General features: G+C 46.4%; 1 protein-coding gene across 2 annotated transcripts in view; it reads left to right on the plus strand.

The window, feature by feature from the left end:
• The window catches only part of MAP2K1 (mitogen-activated protein kinase kinase 1), an 87,018-nt gene that overhangs the window by 45,155 nt on the left and 14,807 nt on the right, over window positions 1-27,056 (plus strand). For both annotated transcript variants that reach the window (XM_080809570.1, XM_080809571.1), the window contains exons 2-5: window positions 637-847; window positions 2,174-2,320; window positions 11,587-11,664; window positions 12,210-12,261. In XM_080809570.1, coding sequence (XP_080665696.1) covers window positions 637-847; window positions 2,174-2,320; window positions 11,587-11,664; window positions 12,210-12,261 — 488 coding nt within the window. The remainder of the gene's footprint in view (window positions 1-636; window positions 848-2,173; window positions 2,321-11,586; window positions 11,665-12,209; window positions 12,262-27,056) is intronic.

The following is a 27,056-nucleotide window of genomic DNA, read 5'->3' on the forward strand; positions in this document are numbered from 1 at the left end:
GATGGTGTGGGGCTCTTACCAGTGGAATTTTATTCAAAGAGAGGGCCTTGTCCTACCTACGTTAGAAAATGGGTGAATAAGTGCACATTTATATATATTGTACAAAAATAAAAACTTTAGGTATATATTTTTAGGATTCCTTGCTTTGATTAACCTGGCTCCTGCTGTTGCCATTCAGTTTAGAGCCTGTTTTGATGGTTTGGTTTGATTTCAGTTTAGTGAAATAGATTTTTTTTTTAGGAAATAGATTTTATTTTGTGTATGGTGTTAGCTTAATAAATCCAATTCTAGAAGGACCTTTGGAATGGGGGTTTTAAAGCAGACGAAGGTGGCTCATTTAGGATTTTAGCAGATTCTTTGGTTCCTTCTGTAGACTTGCAGCATAGTGAGAGAGATCTAATTCCCTCGTTTGACAGATGAGGAAACTGAGGCCTCGAAAGGAGAATGGTGTCACTGGCGAGGGGTGTCGGGTGGTGTAGTGAAGGCCCCAGAGCCACCGCGCATGGAACCTTCCCCCAGAACCCCTGCGTCCGCTCTCCATCTGGCCCCAGAGCTGGAACTCTCCACCACACAGATACTTCTCTGGGGGAAACCCCTCTGATATCGGTTCTAACTCACACTCCCCCTTTGGGACAGGACCAACCTGGAGGCCTTGCAGAAGAAGCTTGAGGAGCTGGAGCTCGATGAGCAGCAGCGGAAGCGCCTTGAGGCCTTTCTCACCCAGAAGCAGAAGGTCGGGGAATTGAAGGATGATGACTTCGAGAAGATCAGTGAGCTGGGCGCGGGCAACGGTGGTGTGGTGTTCAAGGTCTCCCATAAGCCGTCAGGCCTGGTCATGGCCAGAAAGGTGAGGCCACTTAAAACAGAAAAAAATTTTAAAAAGGCGGGGGTGCTGAATCAGGTTGGCCTTGGTGAATAGGTAATTGGATTATCTCTTGGAAGATCTGGGGCCTGGGGCCAGTGGGAGGAAGACTGACTTTTCACTCAGTACCTGTTTGTGCTGTTTGAATTTTGAGCTCCTGTTATCTGTGAGTTGATAGGATAAACGCACTGGTGGTGTGTCAGTGTATTCATCCCCACCCCCAGACTGGAAAAGAATAGCTGGTGACCTTCCTTAGCCTTCTGCATGCTCTGGAAAGAATGCAGGGGGCCTCTTTGCCATTTTCCCGTGCAGGAGAAAACACTTTCATTTAGCCAGGCAGCGATGCTCTAGACACTGATTTCAAGTTGTTTGCCTGCATTCCGGCCCTATGGGCGCTTCTCCTGCATCTCCCTGCAGTGTGATATCTCTGCTTCCTGCCATGGCCCCATGTAGCCCGCGGTGTTGGAGGTGGAATTCTGTCCACCCGTGGTCCTCCTCTTTCCGAATGTGGCCCCTGCTATAGGAAGGCCGGGCTCTTGCGTGTTTCCTGGTCCACCAGCTTTAATCCCATCGGCAAATGTTTGCTCGGGCGGCTCCTTCCTTCTTTCAAGCAGTGCCTGTCTCTGTGGCCCACCTCCCGTCTGGCTTCTGCTAGCTGCTCCAGCCCACAAAGATAACCATGGCTTCTGTGTCCTCTGGCACTCCTTGTCTGTGACCCCTGCTGGTGGCTTAGTCTTACTCAGTACCCATTTCATATGGCAGATGTCTCCTGGTTTCATCCAGGAGACAGGATGAAACCAGGGACAGTGTGAGGGGGTCATAATGTGGCACCTAAGGCCCTGGCTGGCTGTCCACCACCTCAGGCCCCAGAGGTTAAGGGGCAATCTCCTGGGCAGCTGAGGTCCACATGCCCAGTTCCTCATACCCTACCACTCCCGCAGCCCTCGGGTGTCAGCCAGGTCCTCAAGGCTGCTTTTCCCCTCATCTCTCAGCTTCACAGGTCCTTTTGGAGGAAACCCTCCATTTAGCTTTGTTCTTGGGAGGGGTAAGCTTCCCTCTTCCTCACTCTTGGCTCTAGGAGCAGAGGCACAGCCGCCCTCCCCTGGCTCCAGCTACTCCAGTACTAATACCTGCCTTGATAGGTTGGCACCGAGTGCTTTGGTCAGGTGGAAACTTGTTAGTTACACCGTGTCCGTCTCCTCTCTTGCTGCCTTTAAGAGCTTAAGCATTGAAGAACGCTCCCATCCATCCATGCACTCATGCCTCTGTGTATTTTTAAAGCCTCTTTTCCTCCCACCTCTCTTTCCCCAGCTCATTCACCTGGAGATCAAACCTGCAATCCGGAACCAGATCATAAGGGAGCTGCAGGTTCTACACGAGTGCAACTCCCCTTACATTGTGGGCTTCTACGGTGCATTCTACAGCGATGGCGAGATCAGTATCTGCATGGAGCACATGGTATGTGGCAGTCTTCCAGGCTCTGGGGCAGTGGCCTGGGAGTTGGATGGCTCTGGGCTTATCTTTGGTTTGGGATGCGACCGGCTGCCTCCCTGTTCCTCCCTGCATCCATATCCCTGTCTTGGACATCTGGGAAGTGTGACTGTAGAACCTGGAATAATAACCAAAGACAACAGTCCTCTTTCTGAGGTCCCCTCCTCTCTGCGAAGAGAGGTGACAGCAACCAGGTAACCCTGGCGGGAATGCCCAGAGCACATCTCCCAATTTTCTTGCCCCCAAGATTTTGATGTGGGTAAAATCTGGTTAGTGTAGTTTAAATCCATTTATGATGTGCAGTGTTGTGTGCTAGGTACCCGGTTCTGGGGTTGTGGAGATGACACATTCCCGTCCTCAGAGTCTGTAATCTGCTTTAAGGACAGTCCGGAGGGGTTCTTTGGGTGTGCAGAGAAGTAACGCCACCTGGTACACATCAGAGGGGGCAAATAAGGGGGCGCTTATGGATTAATTGTGAGGACCTGAGTTACCAGTCTTTGTGCCATTAGCTGCCTGGAGTCCCTTCCTGCTCTTCCCAGTGCCTAACAGTAATAGTAATAGTAACAGTAACTGCACAATAATAATGTTAGCAGTACTAATACGGATTAATGTGTTGGGTATATATCCCACCATGTACTACCTAACACAGATTGATACTTTACTGCATTTTCTCAACAACCTCATTGGCTGGGTAGATCATCTGCAATTTACAAATGAGGAGACTGAGGCTCAGAGAAATGAATGACTTGCCCAAGGTCCTGCAGCTAGTTAATGGAATTAGAATTTAAACCAAGGCTGTCGGACCCCAGGGCCAGTACTTCGTTGAATCCCCTGGATAGTGATTGAGGCTCTGTTTCCATCCTGGACGCCAGAATTTCAGAGAGAGAAGCTGGCTTCGTGATTGCTGTTTTTCCCCGTCCCCATGAGGCAACAGGGGACTTTGGAATCCGACATGTTTTTGTTTTATTTTTTTTAAAGATTTTATTTATTTATTTGACAGAGAGAGAGAGGGCACACAAGCAGGGGGAGTGGGAGAGGGAGAAGCAGGCGCCCCGCTGAGTAGGCAGCCCGATGCGGGGCTCGATCCCAGGACCCTGGGATCATGACCTGAGCTGAAGGCAGACGCTTAATGACTGAGCCATCTAGGTGCCCTGGAATCCAAGATGTTTATTAATATCTCCCTTCTCCACAAAAATCCAAGTAGACACTGTCTTGTTTGCTTACTACTGTGTCTCCAGTGCCCAGAATAGTCCTGGCACACAGCAGGTGCTCAGTAAGGACTTGTTTATAGACTGTCACCTTCTCGTCAGGACCTCGGGCACGTTTCTTTCTGATTCTCTTGTTTCCTCCTTTTGTATGATGGCCATTCCTCTACCTCCCTCTTAGTAGATGAGTCCTCGAGGATTAGGGAAGATAACGGAGTCAGTCTTGGGGCACTGACTCCAGGCCTGGCTTCTGTGAACAGTAGCGCCCGCTTCATTCTCACTGGAGCTGACAGCTCAGAGACAAGGGCTGACGTGACCCAGTCTGCGCACTTCTGGCTGCCGTGCTTTCAGTTCTCGGGCGGGCTGAGTGTCCCTTAGCAGCTGCACTTCCTTCCTGCCCTGACCTCTGGAAGAACAGCCCCGGGGCCTGGCCTTAATGAACTCCAGGAGCACCTGCCAGGGAGGTTTGTCCCTTGTTGGTGCTTCTCTTCATGGGAACAATAGGGGGTGCCGTGCACACTTTTGGAGGCATCTGCTGACTGGTGGGGAGCCGTGAGGAATGCAGACCCTGAAACATCTTCTGCGTGCCTGAAGGTCACTGAGAAAGCTCTCCTTCCTCTTGCTTGAACAGGAGTGCAACAGCCTCTGGGAAGCACGTGAATATGTCTGGTTTGGTCCTCCCTCAGTCTTGGGGTGCTGATATTTTCCCCTTGGGTCTTAGCTTCCCTTTGGCGGGGTGCGGCGCAGGGGAAGGGGCCTGTGCCTTATGCTTTGGGTTTCTTGGGTGCTTTGTGCTGATGATGATTGGTTTTCTAGCTCTCGCCCAGAGTTTTGGATGAAGATGGGTACCTGGCAGGGGAGGTCCTTGAGAACTAGAAGGGGGAGAGGTTGGAGGTAATGGCCAGAGGAGGCTTTTCCCTCGTAGGTGTTACCGCAATAATGGAAGGCGGGTGGCGGCATGGCTAGACATAATAGTGACTAGCTCTCCCATCTTCCATCACTTGGCGAGTCCTTTCCATGTCGTGGAAGTTATTAATCCCATCAGCCCTCTCCTGTGAGACACAGTGTGGACCAGCCTCCCTAAGGTGGTAGATGCAGGGAACACGGCCTAGAGAGCTTAGTAATTAGTCCAAGTTCTATAACCAGTAAATGTTGGTGAGCTCAGTTCTAACTAGTGTCTCTGACCAGGTCTGCTTTCTTTAAATTTTAGGCTCTCTCAGGATTTTCTCGTCTGTGCAGAGAAATGTTTGGAGCAGCTAGCTCTTCTCTAGGGGTCCTGCCCCGCGCTAACACCTGTGTCTCTGTGGTTTTTGGTGCTTATAGCCAGTCAGGGTTTACGTTAGTTAGCATGGGTTTGGCTTCACAAACACTTGTGTTGCCTGTGCTGTGAAGGGTGCCACAGGAGCCGCTGGGGCATGGAGACCCCATGAGTGGCCTCTCTCTTCTCCAGAGCTGGTCACAGGCCAGATGGCTGTGCTCTAGGGCCTTCTTAGGTGAGGAGTGTCTGTGTGGACAGAAGGGCTCCTGAGCACTGGCTCTGTGTCATCTCATGGCTGCTATCTTCTGAGCCATTAGGTAACTTCCTGAATTCCCTCCACGTCTGTGCCACTCAGCGTTCTCCCTTTGTTAGAGGAACAAGGATGCTATGTGTCGGGTGAGCGTGGTTGAACTCCAGGGTGCTTGCCTCAGAGGTTAGGATTAGGCCCCAGACATTGATAGGCAGCGGCCTTTTGGTTTATTCAGAACTTGCTGGAACCTGTTCTGTTAGCCTTATGTCGCCTCTTGCTGTGAGGAATTCAGTCTTTTTATTTGTCTTCAATGCACCCATAGTGAGGCTTCCTCATTCTGGAATCCTTTATTCACTTTGGATTCTTGGCTGTTCATTACAACCTTTGTGCCTCTTGCTCTGCCCTTCCCGCCCAACCTTTCCCTCCAGGAGGACGCCAAGACTCAGGACGCAACAAGGGTCGGTTTCCCATTCTCTCAGTCCATTTCCAGTATCTTCAGGTCAGGTTTCCTCTCATGGATTTGGCTTTGTGGGCACGGTAGGGTCCTCCCACAGAAGCAGAAGATACCCCTGGAGTTACCCCGGGGAGCCTGAGCCTAGAACGCTGGCTTTCAGAAGCTGGGACGGTCAAAACCTTTTGAGGGTCAAACACAGTGTCTGGCACCCGTTGGGTGAAATGTGTTGAGTGGCTGAGTGAAGGAGGCCCAGATGTGGAAGGCATGGTCAGGCCTGGGCACGGTGGGAGAGAGTTATGCCTGGGGTTTTCTGTTCCTAGGTATCCCCAGGCACCGAGAGCAGCTGGAACAGTATGTTAATGCTGACAGAGTGGCTCAGAACAACCAGAGGCAGGACCGTGTGGTGAGGCTCTGTGGCCTGAGGTCCAAGCAGCCATGCTCCAGAGTAGCTTTCTGCTCTAGCCCCGGACCCGCTCACACCTTCGCCCCTAAGCAGCCATTCCTCCAAGAGCGCTCCTATCCTGGCGTCCTCTGACAGAAGAGCTCTCTGACTGCTCATGGCCACTTCTCTTTGGGGATTTCTATTCTGTCTCAGCCTCCACATTTCAAAGGTGTTGTCGTTTAGACCCTGTGCGTTTAGCCACGTCCCAACTTCAGAGGTTCTTGGCTTCTGTCTTTGTCACTGTCTCTGTGTGTTTGTTGTGGCTAACATTTCCCCCAACACTTCATTAATTAGGACAGTTTTAAACACAGCAAGGTGTAGTATACACTATAAACCCAGCACCCAGATTTTGTGCTTACGGTTTTGCCATATTTGCTTGACCACATATTGCCCATGTATCCCTGGCCCACATCATTTTTTAGACACATCTTAAAATGAATTTGTGTCCCTGGCATCCATAGGACAAATTCACCCATCTTCTAAAGCACTCAGCCTGGGGCTGACCTCTGCTAGAAAGAAGCTGTGCTCTCACTGCCCAGTCTGGATGGTTGAGACCCGAGGGGTGAATGGATGTCTCCTGATCAGGATAGGAATCTCCTGCCCTGGGGGAAGCAGATTCCTGCTCAGGTGGTAGCTGAGCAACTGGGGACCTGAGGATTCAGGGGGAATGGTTCTCAGGCAGGAGGAAAAACTTTTGAGCTCCTTTTTTCCATAAAGCATTTGTCTCTTCTATAGAAAACCTTCACAAAAGCACCATTGATTTACTTAATAATTGGCTTCTAAAAATAAGTACAATTTCAGCAGCTTTAGTCAAGGAAGGCAAGTCCTTGGCAACAGTGAAGTGAAATTAAAAGGTTGTAAGGTGAGTTGTAGGCAGCTCTGGGTAATTCTGACTGTGGTTCATGCTTCGTAAATGTTGCTGATAATCCCATTGTTCACACTGTAACTCTGCTCACAGCTGGGAAGGAGGTGAAAGGAAAGAGAGCCAGGGTTTCTTCCTTTTTAATAGGAATATTTATCCCAACCCCCCAGGGGAAGCGTGAGCCAGGCTGCCCTCTGTCTTAGGCTGTGGAACCTGAGAACCAAGGAGTTAGCATTTCTACCTCATTTGAGTCCTATTTTGACAGAGTTGCTTTGTTACCTAGTTTTAACTCCCTGATAATTAGAGGCAAAGCCGATCAGACAAAGGATCTGAAACCACATCCAACTGGAAGCAGGAGAGAAATGGCTCGGAAGCTTTCTGCACTGGAGTCCCTCTTCCCACTGGTAAAGGAGATTGAGCTGTGGGCTCATGTTTCTAGAAGCCCGCTGACTTAGATGTGGTTACCTGGGCTCTGATGTCCTGATTTGGCCACTGGGGGCCTGTGGCATTGTGAAGGCAGCCAGGTCCACAGGGTGACTCGAAACTCAGCCTGGATCACAGCTTGGGTAGGGCTCTTCCAAGGATTCTTAGAAAATAAATGGCTCTATGGGGCGCCTGGGTGGCTCAGTGGGTTAAAGCCTCTGCCTTCGGCTCAGGTCATGATCCCAGGGTCCTGGGATCGAGCCTCGCATCGGGCTCTCTGCTCATCAGGGAGCCTGCTTCCTCCTCTCTCTCTCTGCCTGCCTCTCTGCCTACTTGTGGTCTCTGTCTGTCAAATAAATAAATAAATAAATCTTTAAAAAAAAAAAAAAAGAAAGAAAATAAATGGCTCTACAGGGGAGCTCCGTTTGGTTCTAGATTAACGATTGCACTCTCATGTCTGTGTGGGAGTTCTGGCACATAGGAAATTTTAGGTTGAATTTCAGAATCTTCCACCATGCTCTTGGGTTAACTGACCCATCCACCATTAATTCTGAGGAGAAGACAACCTGTTTGGGGGTACTTGAGGGTATTTGGGAACTCGCGCTTGTACTGCTTTCTTCTCCCTCAGCATCTGTGATTCAGAGTTGACTGTGATAGAGAGTGATTGGTCTAAATGGTCCTTTCTATAAGCCTAGGATTTTTAAGTGGATAATCTATTTTTAGCGTTGTTTTAGGAGACGTTTCTTGAGGGGCCTGTATCCCTGAATGAATCTTACTTATTTTCTCACCTCCTGTAGAAAGAAAGTGGTGTTCTATCTATCTTAGAGTGCTGTTGCACAAACTGGACATTTAGTAAGTACTGTTGTTAATTGATTTGTAGATTTAATACTCCACTTTCATAAAGGAGTTCAATAATTTAAAAAGGTAAAACATTTATTCACTGTGGAAAATTTGCAAACAGAAGGAAAGCACAAAGAAGGAACTATCACGCAACAGAAATCCCTCATTGTCTTACCATCTAGACTAGAAGTAACCATTGGTAATTTTGGATGTTCTGGTTTTGTGTGCATACGCAAACACTTTTTTTTATGTGTATAAAAGTGGGACTATGGGGTGCCTGGGTGGCTCAGTCAGTTAAGTGTCTGCCTTCAGCTCAGGTCATGATCCTAGAGTCCTGGGATCCAGTCCCACACCAGGCACCTTGCTCAGTGGGAAGCCTGCTTCTTCCTCTGCCTGCTGCTCCCCCTGCTTGTGCTCATGCTCTCTCCTCTCTCTTTCTGACAAGTAAATAAGTAAAATTTTAAACAAATAATATTTATATTTTTAAAAAAGTGGGAACATGTTCTGTCCTTCTGTTTATCATGTGTGCCTTGTTCTGTGACCTTACGCTCCATGTGTCACCGAGGCTAGGTGGTTTTGGAGGCAGGAAGCTTACAGAGATGTCCCCCTGCTCGGCCATGTCTTGCTGCCTCAGGTGCAGTTTCCATGTCTCTTCTGCTGCCAGCTCTTCCCTTAGCCCCTTCCTCCTCTGAGCACCTGTAGTGATGTCTGTTCTCCTCATTGAACCGTTTGTTCCCTGCCTTGTTTCAGAGGAGGATTTGAGGTGCCCTGCCTCATCGAATGTTCTTTCTCCTCAAGCAGAGGGTGTTTGTTTCTGTATTTCTAGTTTTTTCCATCCCTAGTTTTTCACATGTGCCTATGCTTTTCATAGAGGTGATTAGTAAATGACATTGGTAACTGCTCAGTGTAGATGAGATACTTTAAAAATCAGTCTAACTCTTTCTCTCTCTCTTAGATACTTAAACAACAACAAAAAATGGGGCTCTTGCATGGCCCAGTTGGTGGAGCTTCCAACTCTTGATTTTGGCTCAGGTCATGATTTCAAGGTTGTGGGATCCAGCCCAGCAGGATCTGTGCTCAGCAGGGGGGCATCGACTTGGGTTTCTCTTTCCCCTCTCCCTCTAGCCCTTGCCCTCCATGACCCGAGCCGAAGGCAGATGCCCAACCATCTGAGCCACCCAGGCACCCCAAACTCAGACTAATTTTTAAAGGTTTATTTATCTTGAGAGAGAGCGCATGCACATGCGAGCAGTGTAAACAGGGTGAGGGCTAGAGGGAGAGGGAGATTAGGACCTGAGTCGAAATCAAGAGTTGGACTTGTAACTGACTGAGCAACTCAAGTGCCCCTCGAGTGCCTTTTTTTCTTTTTTTAAAAATTTATAATTTGGGGCACCTGGGTGGCTCAGTGGGTTAAAGCCTCTGCCTTCGGCTCAGGTCATGATCCCAGAGTCCTGGGATCAAGCCCCGCATCGGGCTCTCTGCTCAGCCGGGAGCCTGCTTCCCTTCCTCTCTCTGCCTGCCTCTCTGTCTACTTGTAATCTCTGTCTGTCAAATAAATAAATAAAATCTTAAAAAAAAAAAAAAAAAAAAAAAAAATTTATAATTTAAACTCAGTTTAATTAACATATAGTGTATTGTTAGTTTCAGAGGTAGAATTTAGGGCTTATCAGTTGTGTATAGCATCTGGTGCTCACTGCATCACGTACCCTCCTTAATGCCCATCACCCAGTTACCCCATCTTCGACTCCCTTCCCCTCCAGCAGCTCTCAGTTTGTTTCCTAGGGTTAAGAATCTCTTATGGTTTGTCTCCCTCTCTGTTTCTGTCTTAATTTATTTTTCCTTCCCTTCCCCTATGTTCGTCAGTGTTTCTTAAATTCCATACAAGTGAAATCATATGATATTTATCTTTCTCTAATTGACTTATTTCACTTAGCATAATATCCTCTAGTTTGATCCATGTCATTGCAAATGGCATTATTTTATTTTATTTTTGATGGCTGCATAATGTTCCAGCATGTGTGGTTGTACACACACAGTGGGAACACAGACACATCTTTATCCATTCATCTGCTGATGGACATCTTGGCTTTTTCCATATTTTGGTTGTTGTGGACATTGCTGCTATAAACAGTGGGAGACATGTGCCCCTTCAAGACACTTATTGGTATTCTTTGGATAAAACCTAGTAGTGCAATTGCTAGGTCCTAGGGTAGCTCTATTTTTCACTTTTTGAGGAACCTCCATACTGTTTTCCAGAGTGGCTGCACCCACCAACAGTGAAACGTGTTTCCCCTTTCTCCGCATCCTTTCCAGCATCTATTGTTTCCTGAGTTGTTAATTTTAGCCAACAAATGCCATTCTATAAAGCGAAATCAGAATTACTTCTCTGTTCTGCATGTGTAACACTTTTCTTAAGCACTTGTTTTATTAGGAGTTGTATATTTACCCTTCTAGTTTGTACATTTTATTTTTTGAGAGATTTTACTTATTTATTTGAGAGAGAGTGAGTGAGGGAACATGAGTGAGGAAGGGGGTTGGGGAGAAGGAGAAGCACACTCCCTGCTACGCAGGGAGCTTGATGTGGGACTCGATCCCAGGAACCCCAGGATCATGACTTGAGCTGAAGGCAGCCGGATGCTTAACCGACTGAACCACCCAGGTACCCCTGTACATTTACTGAGGATGGGAACAGGTCTTTTTTTTATATCTCTGTCCTCCATAGAACTTAACACTGCTCCATGACACTTGGTAGGATTTGTGGAATGAATTATTACTTTCTGTGGCGTTTTTCTTTTGATTTTATTAACTGATTTTTTTAGGATAATATCAAATACAAGTTGTGACTTATATGCCTGTGATAAAGGTGATAAAATGGCTGATATTTATTGAGCATTTACTATGGGCTAGATGTTGTCCTGAGTGCTTTGCATGTATTAGCTTGTTGAATGTTTATAGTCACCCTGTGGTTATTATAGTAACCTTAAAATATCACCCCCCATTTTACAAGTTGTGAGTGACATGGTCAAAGTTCCCTTGGTGGTAAGTGGCCGAGTTGGTGGGATGTGAATTTAGACAGTTTGCCTCTAGAGCCTCTGATCCTAACCATATACTGTTCCTTCAGTTCAGCACAAACCTTTTTTTTTTCTCCCCAAAGATTTTATTTTTAAGTAATCTCTGCACCCAATGTAGGGCTTGAACTGTCAACTTCAAGATCAAGAGTCATGTGTTCTACTGACTGAATCAGCCAAGTGCCCCAACACAGCTTTTTTGATTCCTGGATTGGTAGTTCATTTAACGATTATTTATATGATTTGAGTTTTTGGTTATTTGATCCCTCCCACAATGTTTTGCATTTCTGTCTTTGAGGCCTGGAACGAATCAAACGGTACCCTTCCAGGGGGATTTGCCACATGTGAGATATCCTTCCCTGCTGAAGTTTAACACTTGAAAGAATAGTTAGAAACACTGTCACTAAATGGGCTGGTTTTCTTTTTCTTAGGATGGGGGTTCCTTGGATCAAGTCCTGAAGAAAGCTGGAAGAATTCCTGAGCAAATTTTAGGAAAAGTTAGCATTGCTGTGAGTATATTGTGCAGTTTTTCTTCCAAGCCCCCTCATTGGGAAGTTAATGAGTTGGCAGGAAATGGACATGGGAGGAAGATAGTAAGTCAATCAAGGGAAAGTTTGTAAGAAGAGTAGGGTCTTCTTGCTAGAATTTTCCCTATCTAGATTCTAGATACAATATCTCTCTCTCTCTTTTCTCTTGTCAGAACCTTTCTTTATATTAAAATCTGTGTCTACAGAAATAGGACAGGGTGTCCAAAAGAATTCCCACTGTGGCATGAAAAATCCTCTTTTTATATTGCAGCTTTAGAAAAAAAGGGAATTCAAGCACAAGGGTTTTTAAAGTTGTCTAAACCTGAAATAATCAATGTTGCTTAAAGTAACTCTATACCATGTAAAAAGATGGTTTCTTGCTAAGACAGGTTAAAAATTGAATACAAAATAAGGAAAGAAGGCAAATTTGTGATGTTAGATGAAATATTTTCTAGATCATTTTAAAATATAGAGGCTGACTAACCATCATTTCAATTTCCCGTCTTGTGACATTGTCTTTCTTCTAGGTAATAAAAGGTCTGACATACCTGAGGGAGAAGCACAAGATTATGCACAGAGGTAAGAAGTACTTGCTAGTTACTATGTTTTGAATTTTAGCTGAAATTGAAAAGTTGTTGCATCCTCTTGTGTGTTTTGTTTTGGTGTGAAAGCTATTGAATAGTGTTTTTAATCTTTATAACAAGTCTTTGACTAGTTAGTTATTTAGTTTGCAGTAAGCTTTACACTGAACATGGGGCTCGAACTCATGACCCTGAGATCGAGTTGCATATTCTACTGACCTGCAGTCTCTAGACATTCCAGTAGGTGTGGAGGGATATCTCACTGTGATCTGAATTGACCTGTCCCTTGTGACTCACGATGTTCAGTATCTTCTCATGTGCTTTTATGCCACCCAGATATCTTCATTTGTAAGGCCTCTGTTCAAAGGTTTACCCATTTTTCCAATTGAGTTATCTTTTTATTATTAAATTTTAAGAGGTCTTTATATATTCTAGACAAGACTACCTGACAGATGAATGTTTTGCCAGTATTTGGTTTTAGTCTGTGTCTTGCCTTTTCGTTTCTGTGTCTTTTGAAAAGCAAATGTTTTTTATTTAGATGAAGCTCAGTTTCTTGATTTTTTTCCTTTAGACTTGGTTGTACCTTTGGTGTCCCATATAAAAACTCTGCTGAAACAGAGGTCACCATGATAGTCTTCTGTCTTCTTTCAGAAGGCACTTTGTGCCTTTAATTCATAGAGTTAGACCTGTGATCCACCGAGAGCTTATTTTTCTTTATGGTGTAAGATAAGAGTAAAAGTTCATTTTTCTGCATAAGAATATACAACCGTTGGGGCAACATTTGTTGAAGAGATGATTCTTCCTGTATCGAACTGCCTCAGAATCTTTGTCAAAACTCAACAGACTACATGTGTACATGTCTGTTTCTGAATTCTTCCTTCTGTTCTATTCGATCTGTTATATTTAGCTTCACACCAATACCACACTGCTGATTATTGCAGCTTTGTAATAAATCTGGAAATCAGGTAGTCTGAGTGCCCCACCTTTGTTTTTCTTCTTCAAAGCTGTTTTGTCTGTTCTAGGCCCTTTGCGTTTCCATTTCTGTTTTAGATATAATTTGTCGATTTTACACAGAAAGGTTACTGGGATTTTCAGTGGGATGGCCTTGAATCTACAGATCAGTTAAAGCAAAACCGACACCTTAACAACCCTGACCGTGGGGGTAGTTGTGTAACAACATGAATGTATTCACTGCCAGAACTGTATGCTTGAAAATGGTTAAAATGGTAAATTTTATGTTACGCATATTTTATAATTTTTGAAAAAAATGCCAATTTTAGAAGTGGCTCCTAAGCTGGCCAGTCGATTCCATCAGCCCCCTTCACTCCTCTTGAGCCCTCCCTTCTCACACCTGTCACCATTAACACACTGTGGCTGAACGGACGTGGTCCACAGCCCTATGTTCTCCATTTTTCTGGCCTCTGGCTTCTTCAGCTTTTTAAAATTTCCTGATAAACTTTATTGAGGTGTAATTTATATTGGATAAAAGACAGCCACTTTAGTGGAAGGTTTGATGTGTGATGTTTGATAAATCCTCATATGCATCTACCACCATAATTAGAATAGAACATTTCAACCACCCCAGAAGTACCCTTGCGCTTCTGATGCTCATTTCTCTTTAGACCTTCGGGCAACCACTGATGTGCTTTCTATCACTGTAGACTTGTTTTTGCTTTCTCTATTTTATATAGGTGGAAATAGTTTGTACTTTTTTTTTTAAGATTTTATTTGAGAGAGAAGGGGAGAGAGCACTGAGCAGGGGAGGGGCAGAGGGATGAGCAGGCTCCTGGCTGAGCATGGAGCCCAATGCGAGGCTCGATCCTAGGACCCTGGATCATGACTGAGTCAAAGGAAGACGCTTAATGACTGAGCCACCCAGGCGCCCCCTGTGGGATGCCATTTATGTAACTCTGGAAATTATAAACTGATCTGTAGTGATGAAATGCAGACCAGTGGTCGTGTGGGGAGTGAGGGAAGGAGGAAAGGGAAGAATTAGAGGGGCACAAAGAAACTTTTGGGGGTAATATGTTTATAATCTTGATTGTGGTGATGATCACATATATATATATATATATATATATATATTGTTCAAATGATACACTTCAAACATGTGGGGTTTATTGGGTGAAAATTATATGCCAGTAGGGGTGCCAGGATGGCGCAGTTGGTTAAGCATCCAGTTCTTGGTTTCAGATCAGGTCATGATCTCAGGGTCCCGTGTGGGATTGAACCCCGTTTCAGGCTCTGCACTCAGTAGGGAGTCTGCTTGAGATTCTCTCTCTCCCTCTGCCTCTCACAGACTTGTTCACTCTCCCTTTCGTTCTCTCTCAAGTAAATAAATCTTTTTTTTTCTTTTAAATCTTACTTATTTGACAGAGTGACAGAGATCATAAATAGGCAGAGCAGTTGGCAGAGAGAGGGAAGCAGGCTCCCTGCTGAGCAGAGAGCCTGATGCGGGGCTCGATCCCAGGACCCGATCCCAGGACCCTGAGATCATGCCCTGAGCCGAAGGCAGAGGCTTAACCCACTGAGCCACCCAGGCGCCCCTCAAGTAAATAAATCTTAAAAAAATAAAATTATAGTCTCTCTCTCGTTCTCTCTCAAGTAAATAAATCTTAAAAAAAGAAAATTGTAGGGGCGCCTGAGTGGCTCAGTTGGTTAGGGACTGCCTTTGGCTTGGGTCATGATCCCAGGGTCCTGGGATCCGGTCCCACATCGGGCTCCCTGCTCATTGGGGAGCCTGCTTCTCCCTCTCCCTCTGCCTGCTATTCTACCTGCTTATGCTCAATCTCTCTGTGTCAAATAAATAAAAAAAATATTTAAAAAAAAGAAGAAAATTATATACTAATAAAGCTGTTAACCAAGAAGCAAAAAAATAAAAACAAAAACCCAAAAAACCCCCAAAACAGTGAAGTTGCTGAAAACAGTGATAAAGCAAGTTTCTTAAAAGCAGCCAGTTAAAGGGACAACCACTTTGGAAGAGAGTTTGGTAGTTTCTTTTAAAATTAAACCATACAACCAGTCCATTAACCCCTTATCTCAGCATTGACTAAAGAGAAATGAATACATTTGTCCACATACAGACTCGCGCACACATGTTCATAGCATCTTTATTCACAGTAGCCCCAAACTAGAACAAACAAAATATTAATCACCAGACGAGTGAATAAACAAATTTTGATATATTTACACAACAGAATGCAACTCAACAATAAAAATGAACAAACTGTTGATACAACTTGGATGAGTCTCAAAAACGTGCTGAGTAAAAGAAGCCCTAGACAAAAGAATATAGACTGTAGGATTCCACATATGTGATTATGTAGGACAGACATAATTAATCCACAGTAACATAGTAATAAAATAAAGTAGATTAGTGTTTGCCTGAGTGTGTGGGGGACTGGAGTGGGGATTGCCTTCAAAGGGATATGAGGGAACTTTTTGGAGTAATCAAAATTTTAAATCCTGATTTTGGTGGTGGGTTCACAGGTGTATACTTCATTTGGAATGTGTGAGACTGTACACTTAAAATGCAAAGTTGTAGAAGGCTTCCTACTTTTAACCACTATCTACCATTTTTGTCCTTTTTAGCAGTAGTAAGGAGATATAGTGCGACTTGTGTGGGGAACAGTTTTCCAGCAGTATATAGACCTTGATCTGGGGTGTTTTTTGTTTTTTGTTTTTTTCCCAGACCTCTGAATTCCAGGATAGAATATTCTAGTGTACTTACTTCTAGGAAATAGGAGTAGCTGAAAGGAGAGGTGAAGTGAACATTTCCTGCACGTGGGGCTGTGTTTGAGGGCTGCAAATGACATAAATTCTCACTTAGAGGGACCCATGTGGGACCATCAGTGTTGTAGGAGGATCTGGTGGAGGAAGGCCATTGTGTCATTTATAAAACAGAATCCTCTTGCCTCCTCCTCGGCTGCTGTGAGGATTCAGGAAATCGCGGAACGCAACTAGCACAATGGTTTACAGAAAGAGGAGACTAACAAAAGTGAATTGCCTTCCTTCTGCCTTTATGTAGTTTGTGAAGAAATGGAGACCCAGTGAGATGGTATTCCTTTTATGAGCTGGACCTTTGTGTGCTGCTCCCTTCTGCTGTTGCTGCCTTTCCTGGGAATGCTTGCTTCCCAACCCCACCCCCTCCCTCATACTCATACCTTTTCTAGACTAAGTCTGCTCATCTTTTCAAGTATAGCCCTGAGCCTTGGGACTCTGCCAGTTAAAGTTCAAATCCTAAGTCTCTTACATACAGGGTGTATAAACTCTTGAGTTATTTATTCATCCGTAAAATGAGGAGAGTTCATGCTAAAGGGCACAATTGCAAATTACACACATAGTTTGTATATTTGTGAGGCTTAAAGGGCTGCCTCACATAAATCATTAATAAATAATGTTACTGTTTAGCTTAGTTACAGTGTTACTATAGTAATAATGTGACTGTTTGGTTCAGACATCTCTTCCAAGAAGTGTTCCCATGAACCAACCCCTTCCCAAAGCAGATGAAGTGCTTTGCGTCTGTATTCCTTTGGCAGTGGCCATCCCTTTGTTACTATAATCAGTAAGGACTGTTTATCGAGGGCCTGTTATGTACCAAGTGCTGTATCATGTGCGTTCGCTACTTTTCTCACTTATTGGTCACACCGACCTTGTGATGGGTCTCTCTTGCCTGTATTCCACATATGGAAACCATGGCTCGATATTTGTTTTCCTCTCACTGGTCTGTGAGTGTCTGCAAGTCAGGGGCCATGTCTCATTCCTTTCTGTGTCCCCAGCCCCTAGCGGAGCGGCAGAGAGTGGCTCGCCCTTCAAGGGCTGTTAAACCGGTGGAAGTGTGATTAACTTGTGCCAGAACACACAGGAATCAACAGTGGAACCGGGCCAAGAAGCCGTGTCTCCTGCTCCTAATACAGTCGTTCATCTAGGCCGGTATTTTTCTCTTCCCGCTGCCTTCCACGTACCGTATGCTGTGTGTTTGATGGAGAGCTCTAACTTTATGTCCGTTCCAGAGAGAGGAACGTTTCAGCTCATTCCTGGAATAACCAACTTGCTTTTCCCTTTTGCCTGGTGCTGCCCCCACTTTTCTCTGGAATTTCTTTTCTGGCTCCACCAGTTACCGCTCTTTGGCATGAAGAGCTGCTCTGTGATCCAGACGGGTCTCTGGACAGATACCTTTACTGGAGAGTTCATTCCTTGCCCAGCCAAGAAGGGGAAGTCACTGGGACTTTGGCTCCAATGAGCTGTGTGCGCAGGCAGCTTGGCCTGGCTCTCCGCGGTTCAGACTCCCGCTGTCGTGCGTCTTCTCCAGAAGCCCTGAAAGAATTCACTGGGAGGCCTGGGCTGTGGAATGGTATTCTTGCACAATGTGATTCCTGAGCAAGAACAATGAGTGGATGGTTCCTGGAAACCTGAGTAAGGGTGACAGTGGGACAACTCAAGTCTCCCTGCCTCTGTCTTTAGGCTTCCTTGCTGCCAGTAATTTTTCCCTCTAGTCTAAATATATTCTTTTCCTGGTGAAATTTAAACTCCGTTTCTTCTCATTATGCCTTTGAGAGAAATGGGGAAGAAATGAAGAGGTTTTTTTCTCTGCCTCACATTCTTTATTCCCACTTGTTGATACTGATTTACTGGTGATAACTTAGTGATTATTTCAGTGAGCTTTTGCTGTGGAATAAACCAGCCCAACACTTACTGGTTTATTTATTTTTTATTTTTTTCATTTTTTAAAAAGATTTTATTTATTTGTCGGAGAGAAAGAGAGCATAAGCCAGGGGTACAACAGGCAGAGGGAGAAGCAGACTCCCCACTGAGCAGGGAGCCCGATGTAGAACTTGATCCCAGGACCCTGGGATTGTGACCTGAGCGGAAGGCAGGCGCTTAACCTACTGAGCCACCCAGATGTCCCAGCACTTAGTAGTTTAAAAATAGCAGTGTATAGGGGCGCTTGGGGTCTCAGTCATTTGAGCATCCAACTCTTGGTTTTGGTTCAGGTCATGATCTCATGGGTCATGTGATCCAGCCCTATATGGGTCCCCGTGCTCAGTGTGGGGTCTGCTCAAGATTCTCTCTCTGCCTCTCCCCGCCTCTCCCCGCCTCTCCCCGCCTCTCCCCCTGTTCTCTCTCTCTCAAATATCTTTAAAAAAAGAGAGAGAAACAGCAGTGTCTTACTTTCTATAATTTTTTGGGTTGGTTGGGCCTCCTCATGTTTTCACTCATCCTCTGAGACGCTAATGCCCTGACTTCTTTCCACAATGGCCTTGGCGTTGAAACTACTACTGACATAGAAGGAGGGCTAACCCTAGTCAAGCACGATTTAAAGCTCTGCTTTTGTCTGGTTTGGTAATGTCCTCTTGGCTGAGAAAAAAAAAAAAAGAAAAGAAAAAGTCATGTGATCAAGTCAGGGCTTAAAATGTAGAGGGACAGATTCTGTCTCGTTGGGAGCAACTACAAAATATTATGGCCACAGTTTTTTCACTCTGTTCTGGTGCCAGAAGTTCAGTGTTTGGGAAACCTTGGGCACGTTGTTTAACTTGTCCAAGCCTCAGGGAAATGGAGAGAATAGCCTTCCTCGAGGACTCTGAGGATTGAGACGATGCCTACACGCACTTAAAAAGGTGCTTGACCGACATAGTTGACATATATGTTACGGCCGCTTAGCAGATGAATTAGTAGGTTTTTATGATTGCCAGACGCTGGTTTAAGCATCTCAAAACACTTAAAAGTTTTGAGATCCTGGGAAAGTTCAGAGAATTTTTGAAGAGCTGGACCCACACACCTGTGGGGCAGGGACCCAGGCTGCTCTGGTTGGGAGGCTGGGTTGTGTCAGCAGAAAAGCCGCTAGCTTCCATGGGTTGCTTCGGCTTTCTTAGCCTCACGGCATGTGTGGTACTAATACTCACCAGTTGCTTTTTCAGGGAGAGGAAGAGCCATACGGGTAGCTGGGGAGAAACTGACTGTTTTCACGTGCCATTTAGGTCCTGTTTTTACAGCTATGTAGCAGTCTCTTGCAAGTTTTTTGTTTATCTTTAGTCGACTGGGTGAGTTGAAGGACCCTTGGTGCTAGTGGGATACCCTGCCTGGGCCTGCATGTGGCTAGCTTTCCTGCATTACTGATGTGTCCATGCTGGGTGCAAACCACGTTCTCCCCCTCATTCCTGGAGTGATTTGTCTCTGCTGCCACAGAGTGGGACTTCGTGGGCAGGACTGGTACAGCTGATATTCCCAGTGTTTGAAGTGAGGGCCAGCTGTTCTGGACTCTTCATTTGTAGGGAATGCTCCGAAGGCAAGCTCCACACCGCCCCTCCACACCGCCCCCCACCCCGCCCTGTCCCCCTCCTCGGGAGCCAGCTGCACCTCGCACAGCCTTAGGCTGTAAAGGGAGCTCACGATCCATCACTGTGCTTGTCCCACCTGCCTTTGGGTTGGTGGGCGGTGGAGAGGGCACTAAGTCCTGGGACCAGCCCACAAATCCAACTCCCTGCCTGACCCCTGCCCCTGCCCCTGCCCACCCCCTGCCCCCTTGCCTGGGATGCTGGGTGGCAAAGAAAAAAAAAAAAAAAGACTGGTAGGGAACCAGTGTGCTGTGATCCTGTAGCCAGGGCACAGGGTTTCATGAGCACTGGGCTCTGGGGGGTTCCAAACCACTGGCCACTGGCTGCTGGCAAAATCAAAGGCAGAGGACTGGTGGTGAAAAAAGAAAGGAATTTATTCCAGTGAGGCGGACACCAGGAAGATGATGGACTAGTGTCTCCAAAGTGCTATAAACACTTTCTTTCTTTTTTTTTTTTAAAGATTTTATTTATTTATTTGATACAGATAGAGATCACAAGTATGCAGAGAGGCAAACAGAGGGGGAAGCAAGCTCCCCGCTGAGCAGAGAGCCCCATGCAGGGCTCGAGCCCAGGACCCTGGAATCATGACCTGAGCCAAAGGCAGAGGCTTAACTGACTGAGCCACCCAGGCACTCCACTTTCAGGGTTTATATAAGGAAAATGTGGGACAGAGGTCAGGTTTGTCATTGTCTTGGGGTCAGTCACACGGGGTCTTGTTGGCATTGCTTGAGGGGATAGTTCCCATTTCAGAATGCTTCTCCCTCCAGGTCTTTTGCCTGAATTAGAAGAGGAGCTGGAAAGAAGAACTTCATTATTAGAAAGAACAGATTGAGGTCAGAGAGGTAGTAGAAGTCCTCTGTCCATCTGTCCTGGGATTGGGTAGGCATGTATTCTCTTTCCCTTGGGTATTCAAAGGGTGGAGCAGCCTGTGTGGCTCAGCCTGGTGTGTGTGGTTTGTGGGCTGTTGGTCAGGGAGTGGGGGGTTAGATGTGTGAGGCCCCTGGGAGTGTAAGCTGTGTCTGGAATCTCTGGGTAGCGTCCCGGTGTATGGTCATGGCTAGGTACGTGCTCATGTTGCTCCATGTTTATTTGCCCTTCTCCTCCTTGGCTTCCCCCATCTAAGGAAAGTAGTATCTGTGTAATATTCATAGAATACCTACCAAGTTCAAGGTACTGAGTGAATCACTACAGAGGGCATAAAGATAGCTCAGAAATGAATTGTGTCCTCCAGCAGCTTGGAGTTTAACAGGGGAAAAGTGACTCTAAATACATGGTGGAACACAGCCAGTGTCATTTTTTATGCATGAATCGCTACCCTGCCAACTTTCAAATAGAATTTGATGTGATATAATTAGGATTCTTTGGTTGTGTCAGAAATCCAATGCAAGATTACTTAATGAAAAGAGCGAATGTATTGGCGTGGGTTACCTGTTGGAAGGCAGGGATGAATGTGGGGTTGAAATGACAGTTTTAGGACCCTATTAACCCCTCGGCCTTAAGTCTCGTGTTGTGGGCCTCCTGTATAGTTGGAATCTTTTCACTGGGGGCAACATGGACGCCCCAGCCCCGGGGATTAGTACTGTGTTCCAGAGAAAGAGATCTGCCACTCCTGCGGGATTGAATCACTGATTGGCTATGCTAGCAGTGCCCGCCCACTACTGGGCCAGTTACTGTGTTCCAGTGGCTAGTGTAGTCTGGTTGGCCATCTGGGATCATAAGCCCACCCCCTGGCGAGATAGATGGGGCTTCTTGGTTGACTCCCTAGCAGAAACCCCAAAAGAAAAGAGGGGGTTGATTACTAGAGAGTGGGGAGGAGGCACAGATGCTGAAAGCTAGCAAATTAGGAAGAAAAATTATTTTTCGCTACAAATAATGATTAAGCCTTGGGTCAGAGAGACAAAAACTGTTAACAGATCAAAACAGTAATTACACATTTAAGCAGAGGTGGGCAGACTGGTGGCCCACAGGCCACATATGGTGTATTGCCTATTTTTGTAGGGCCTGCAAGCCAAGAATTGTTTTTCAGAATTTTGTGACATGTGATAATTGTGTGAAATTCAAATTTTGGTGAAGTTTTGTTGGAACATAGCGTGCTTATTTAAGTGTTTTCTGTGACTTTTTGTGCTATAATGGCAAAGGTGAGTGGTTGCTTGTGAAAGAGACCGTATGGCCCTCAGGGCCTAAAAATATTTGCTCTGTGATCTTTGTCAGAAAAAGCTTCCTGACTACAGAGTTTTAAGGGGAAGATGAATTCCCCGATTGAGGAAACTTTAGAATTTAAACACAAGACTCAGCTCTAAGGTTTTCAGCCTTGAGTGCTTGGTGAAAACATGGATGGCGTAGGTAGGAGAGAGGGTTTTTCCCTGATGCTGAAGCTCAGAAAGGAATTAACCACAAAGGTTTTGAGGCAGTTTTTCCACTCCCTGTGGAAGGAGCTCCTAGATCTGGTGCATGTAAAAGCTGGCTCATGTGGTTAGGCTGAGTTCCAGGGTGGGAGGTTGGGGTCCTAAGGATGTAGCTCCACTTCATGCCACTTAAAGCAGTAATTCGTGTTTCCAGCCTGTTCTTCATAGCCTGCTCCACTAATCAAGGTCTTATTTTGATCAAGACTCTGAAGAAACATTATGTAAGTTAAAGTGATAGACAGTTCATACAGCTTAGCCCATAAATTGTTTTTCCCTTGGAGTTGCTGGCTAGTGAAGATCAATAAATGCCAAGAATAGTTTTAAACGTTGCCTCAACTCGTTTTTCTTTTCCTTCAGTCAGATGGGGCAGTGTGTGGCCTGTCTCTTCATGATGTGCTGTGCTGGATGAGGACCCTGGGCCCACAGCGCCCCCGCACAGCCAGCCTTGATTTCTCGGGGGGGGGGGGCATGGCCAATGGCTCTCTTCAGAGCTAGAGTAGTTTGTACTGGGGGCCGTCCTGCTGGGAGGGCACTCTGGGCAAGTTCCTTATTGCCTGGGGAGCAGTCAGGTCTGAGTGAGAGTTAAGTCTTCTGCCGAGACTTTGAGAGTGCTTTTGGATCTCAGTCCTGGGGACAACTGGGGTCTCCAGAGCATGTTAGCTCTGTTAACTGCTAACTGTTGTTAGCAACAGTTCCTGGAGGAACCATGTCCTCAGCTAGGGTCAGGTTTAGACCCCTGACGTCTTCCTGTCGCTGTCGGCACTGATAGGCAAGATCAGAAGTGGCCCAAATATGTTTTTGGTTGTTGTCATTTTGCAAGCTGTTTGTGGCAGACTCACCTGTGGTGAGTTTCTGAATGGCTTCTTCTGTGATCCTTGGCAGACACTGTCCTACCTGCTGGTCCTCTTCTGGTGTCCTGCCAGGCTTCCCTGAGCAGAAAGTTTCACAGTGGCCCCTGAGGCTGCACACGGGGTTCTGTACTGATGACAGTCCCTGTCTGGGTGGCAAGGGTGTGTCCCCTGGCCTCCATCTGTAGGCTGTCCCGGGCGTCCAGGAAGTGGCCGGGCTGCGCTCCTGCTTCCTTTGCTGGCCAGTCTTATCCACCAGTCATGTGGTGACAGCCTCAGGGGGGCAGTGAATTTACGGGAAAAACCGATTCCTTTGAACTCGCTCTAGACTGCTCTACCTTACAGATGGAGAGAAACAGAGAGTGGCTAATTAGTAGCTAGAATCCAGTATGCTGGTCTCTTGGTGAGAAATGTGAGTCACGTTCTCTCTAGAATTACCTCAGCTGCTAGACCCACAGCGATGGATGATGGCTCCAGATGAGTGTCTCTTAGCTCTTCAGGAGAGGCAGATGGGCTGCTGGATGAGGGAGAGTGCTTCCTAGTCCCCCGGGAAGCACTGTGGAGGGGGTGTCATGTGTGCCGAGCTCTACAGCAGGGAGATGGTACACAGGTGGCAGCATCCGGGAAAGGAATACCAGGTGGAGTGGAGCCCAGGATCGTGGCATGGAGGCAGAAAACACAGGAAATAGCAAGTTGTTTGGGTGGTCTAGGGTTCCTGATGGCAAGTGGTGGGAGTCCGGTAAGGGATACTTGAAGTACTCAAGGGGGTTCTTCACGGTCCTGCCCAGGAGCTGGACATTACCATAGGCAGTGGAGAACAAAGGAGGGGTCCTACACAGGGAAGTCAGGTGAGCTATCCTTTGAAGAAGAGAGCCGTGGCTGTTGTGGCTAAGATGAGCTGGAGGTGGGGAGAGGTCAGTTAGGAGGCCGTTGGCATGGTCCAGTAAGAGAAAAGTGTGGGTCAGGATAGTAGCCCGGTTGGGGGAGAGGGGAACAGGTGCAGGGGGAGGTGGTCAGGGTTTATTCTGGGAAGCCCCTGGAGAGCCAAGGGCAGGTGTGGTGCATTCAGATGGGGAAGGGGGAGAGGGGTTAGAAGACTTGCCCAGGGCCTGGTGCCAAGCCAGCTGTGGTACAAGGGAGCATGAGGCCCAAGCCTGTGCCTCAAGGCTGTATTTGGTCCCTTTAGGAAAATCCTGTTGGCCCAGGCTGAGGGTCCTGGAAGAGCTGTGTCATGTTCCTTCTCACGTCACAAAGCCTCATTTCTAAGGGAAACCTGGGGCTGGGACTGGCACTCTCCTCAGTTAACAGATAACTTCTTGAGGAGGACCATGGGCCCAGGAGAGCATGCCTGAGTCAAAAGTCAGGTAATCAAGCGAAGAGCAGATGTCATTAACTGTCGCTCAGGATGGAGCCCAGCTTCTGCGGCCCCGCACTGCAGAGTGACCACGTCATCTAGTGGTACATCTCGGCGTGAGGCTGGGAGCCAGCCAAGCAGGGAGCCTGTTATAGCTCTTGATCCCTGGACCCCCGATCATGACGTGAGCTGAAGGCCGCTGCTTAACAACTGAGCCACCCAGGCGCCACGGTCATGCCTTACTTTGGTGGAGTTTTGGCGACCATAAATACAGCGATGTTACTAGAAATTCTCTCTCACTTGGTATTTAAAAACGAGCAGATCTCTGGCTCTCTCTACCTTTCCTTTTTCCAGTGTCTTTTCTCCCCCTCTCCTGCTGCTGAGCAAATTAGCCTTCAGCCTGTCAGAACAGGTCTTTTATCTAATTTCCCTTTCTTGAATTGTGGATGCTAAGCATCCAAGTTAGTGTTGTTTTCCTGCCTGCCGGTGGGTGATTGGCTTTGTTATAGACCGCAGATCGTCTAGCCTCTGAATTGGCCTGCATCCTGCAAAGGGAAATGTATGTATGCTTGAAGGCAGTTTCTTTTCTTTCTTCTTCTTTTTTCTCTTTAAAAAAAAAAAAAAAGATTTTATGTATTTATTTATTTGAAAGAGAGTGAGCAAGAGAGTTCGCACAAGCAAGGGGAGAAGTAGGCAGAGGGAGAAGCAGGCTTCCCACTGAGCAAGGAGCCCGATGCTATGCAGGACTCAATCCCAGGACCCCAGGATCATGACCTGAGCCAAAGGCAGATGCTTAACCACCTGAGCCACCCAGGCACCCAGAGGCATTCTCTTTTAATGGAAAAGTTACTTTGTGATCTTTGGGAAGGGACATCTATTTCTTTAAGCCTTGATTTCTCTGTCTGCAAAATGGGGCTGTTCTGTCAATTATTATTAAGGGCTCATTGAAAATGAGAGACTAAGAATCAGCTTTTCCCATGACTGCCTTTCTCCTTTTTCTTTTCCTTTTGCTGTCTCTTCCCACCCCCCCACCCCATCCTCTTGAGTATAACCCCTATACCTTTTGCTGTGGCTTTTGTTACATCCTGTTTAAAAAATGTTGATCATTTCCTAGAATGGCATGTACTAATGAAAACCAAATTCTGAAAAAGAAGAATGGATTCAGAAAGTTCCCAGTAATGTCTCGTTTAATTGTTAACATTTGCGTGCCTTTTGGGTCAGGAGATGAACACTGAATTTGCAGAAAGGGGTGCACAAAGGTAGAAAATGAAAGCACTTCAAAACTAATGAATCTTGGGAGGGGAGAAAAAAAATAAAATTGCACTTGGTGGCCTTGGTTGTAAGAAGTGGAGAGAGGAAAGTAGCTCCTTGTTAGGACCCGGCCTGTGTGCTCTGAAAGTTCCCTGCTTGAACTCTGCTGTTAGGCAGAAGGAGGTAGGAAGCAGCCTCTGGTTCCTCTTTAGCAAATTTCTGCAGGCAGGACCTTCCCAGAGCAGGAGAAGGAAGCGCACTCTCCCTCACCAGGAGCAGAAAAGCCTTTTCTCTCACTGCCAGACTTAAAGGATTTGTCGATCCCAAAGTCAGATCACGTTCCTAGATAGAGCTTATTATGTCTATAACGTGAGTGATCCCCTTTCCCAACCACAACTTCAAAAAAATTGAGATACGATTCACATAGAACATTGTGTTTTGGGTGTGCGGCCTGCCGATGGGATGGGTGCATCTTTTGGGAAACGATCACCGCAGTAAGTTTAGCTAATATTCGTCGTGACATGATTACATTTATTTTTCTTGTGATGAGAACTTTTAAGATGTCCTTGAGGGCCGCCTGGCTGGCTCGGTCAATAGAGCACGCAAGTCTTGATCTTGGGGTTGTGAGTTTGAGCCCCAGGTTGAGTGGAGAGAAAAAAGATGTCCTGTCTCAGCAGCTTCCAAGTGTTCGGTCCCGTATTGTTAACTCTAGTCACGTGTTGTACATTCCATCCCAGGATGATCTCTCTTACAACTGAAAGTTTGTACCTTCTGACGACCGTCCCCTGCACCTGAATAAGGACTTTTCTGGAACTTTGGAGTACAGCTCAACATTTGCCCTGTCATTTAGAGCTTAATTATCGAGGCTCTGGATAGTTAAGAGCCTGAGTGTTACTGTAGCCTCTGCCATTGGCTTCATGTGTCATCTTGACAGACGGCTCCTACTCTGGGCCTCTGTGTTTCTCATCTGTACACGGGGGTGTATGGAGTTTGCTTCTCCCCATTGTTGTGAGGATTAGAGAGTCCTGTGTATTTAAAAGCCCTGGCATAGGAGGTCTTCGTGGAACCAGAGCTTTTGTGGGGTCTTCCCAGGCCCCGGGCTTTCCTGCCCCATCCCCCCACCCTAGCCTTGCAGCCGCATCCGCATCTGTCTTCATTTGCTGGGGGAAGGCAGCGAGGGGGGAAAGCTGTGCTCTTGGGAAGGTTGGGTGGCAAAAGGTTACAGTTCATGGCTAACTGAAGGGTTTGGGATTCTCTCTGAATGTTAATTATCTTTGTTCTTTAATTGGCTCGCTGAGATCATGGATAAGGTAACTGGAGGTGGCTCTGTGGAGACCATTATTTGACATACCAGGGTCGGCCACCTTTCCCTTCTGTTTCTTCACCTTTAGAGAAGGGTTAATAGGGATCTGCTGGGGTTGCTAAGAAGAGGTCATTTGAGGCCTAAAGGAACCATTGAAAAATCTCTTTGCCTCTGTTTCTTTAACCTTTGACTCCCTCACTTATCCAAAGTCCTCTCCCTTTTGGTTTTAGCCTTTGTCACTGATGAGCCAGAGTGTGGCTTCCAGGGGTCACTCGCTTTGCTTCCCTGGAGCTCTCAT

Source organism: Martes martes (assembly GCF_963455335.1).
Source record: "Martes martes genome assembly, chromosome: 7".
In the NCBI taxonomy this organism is placed as follows: Eukaryota; Metazoa; Chordata; class Mammalia; order Carnivora; family Mustelidae; genus Martes; species Martes martes.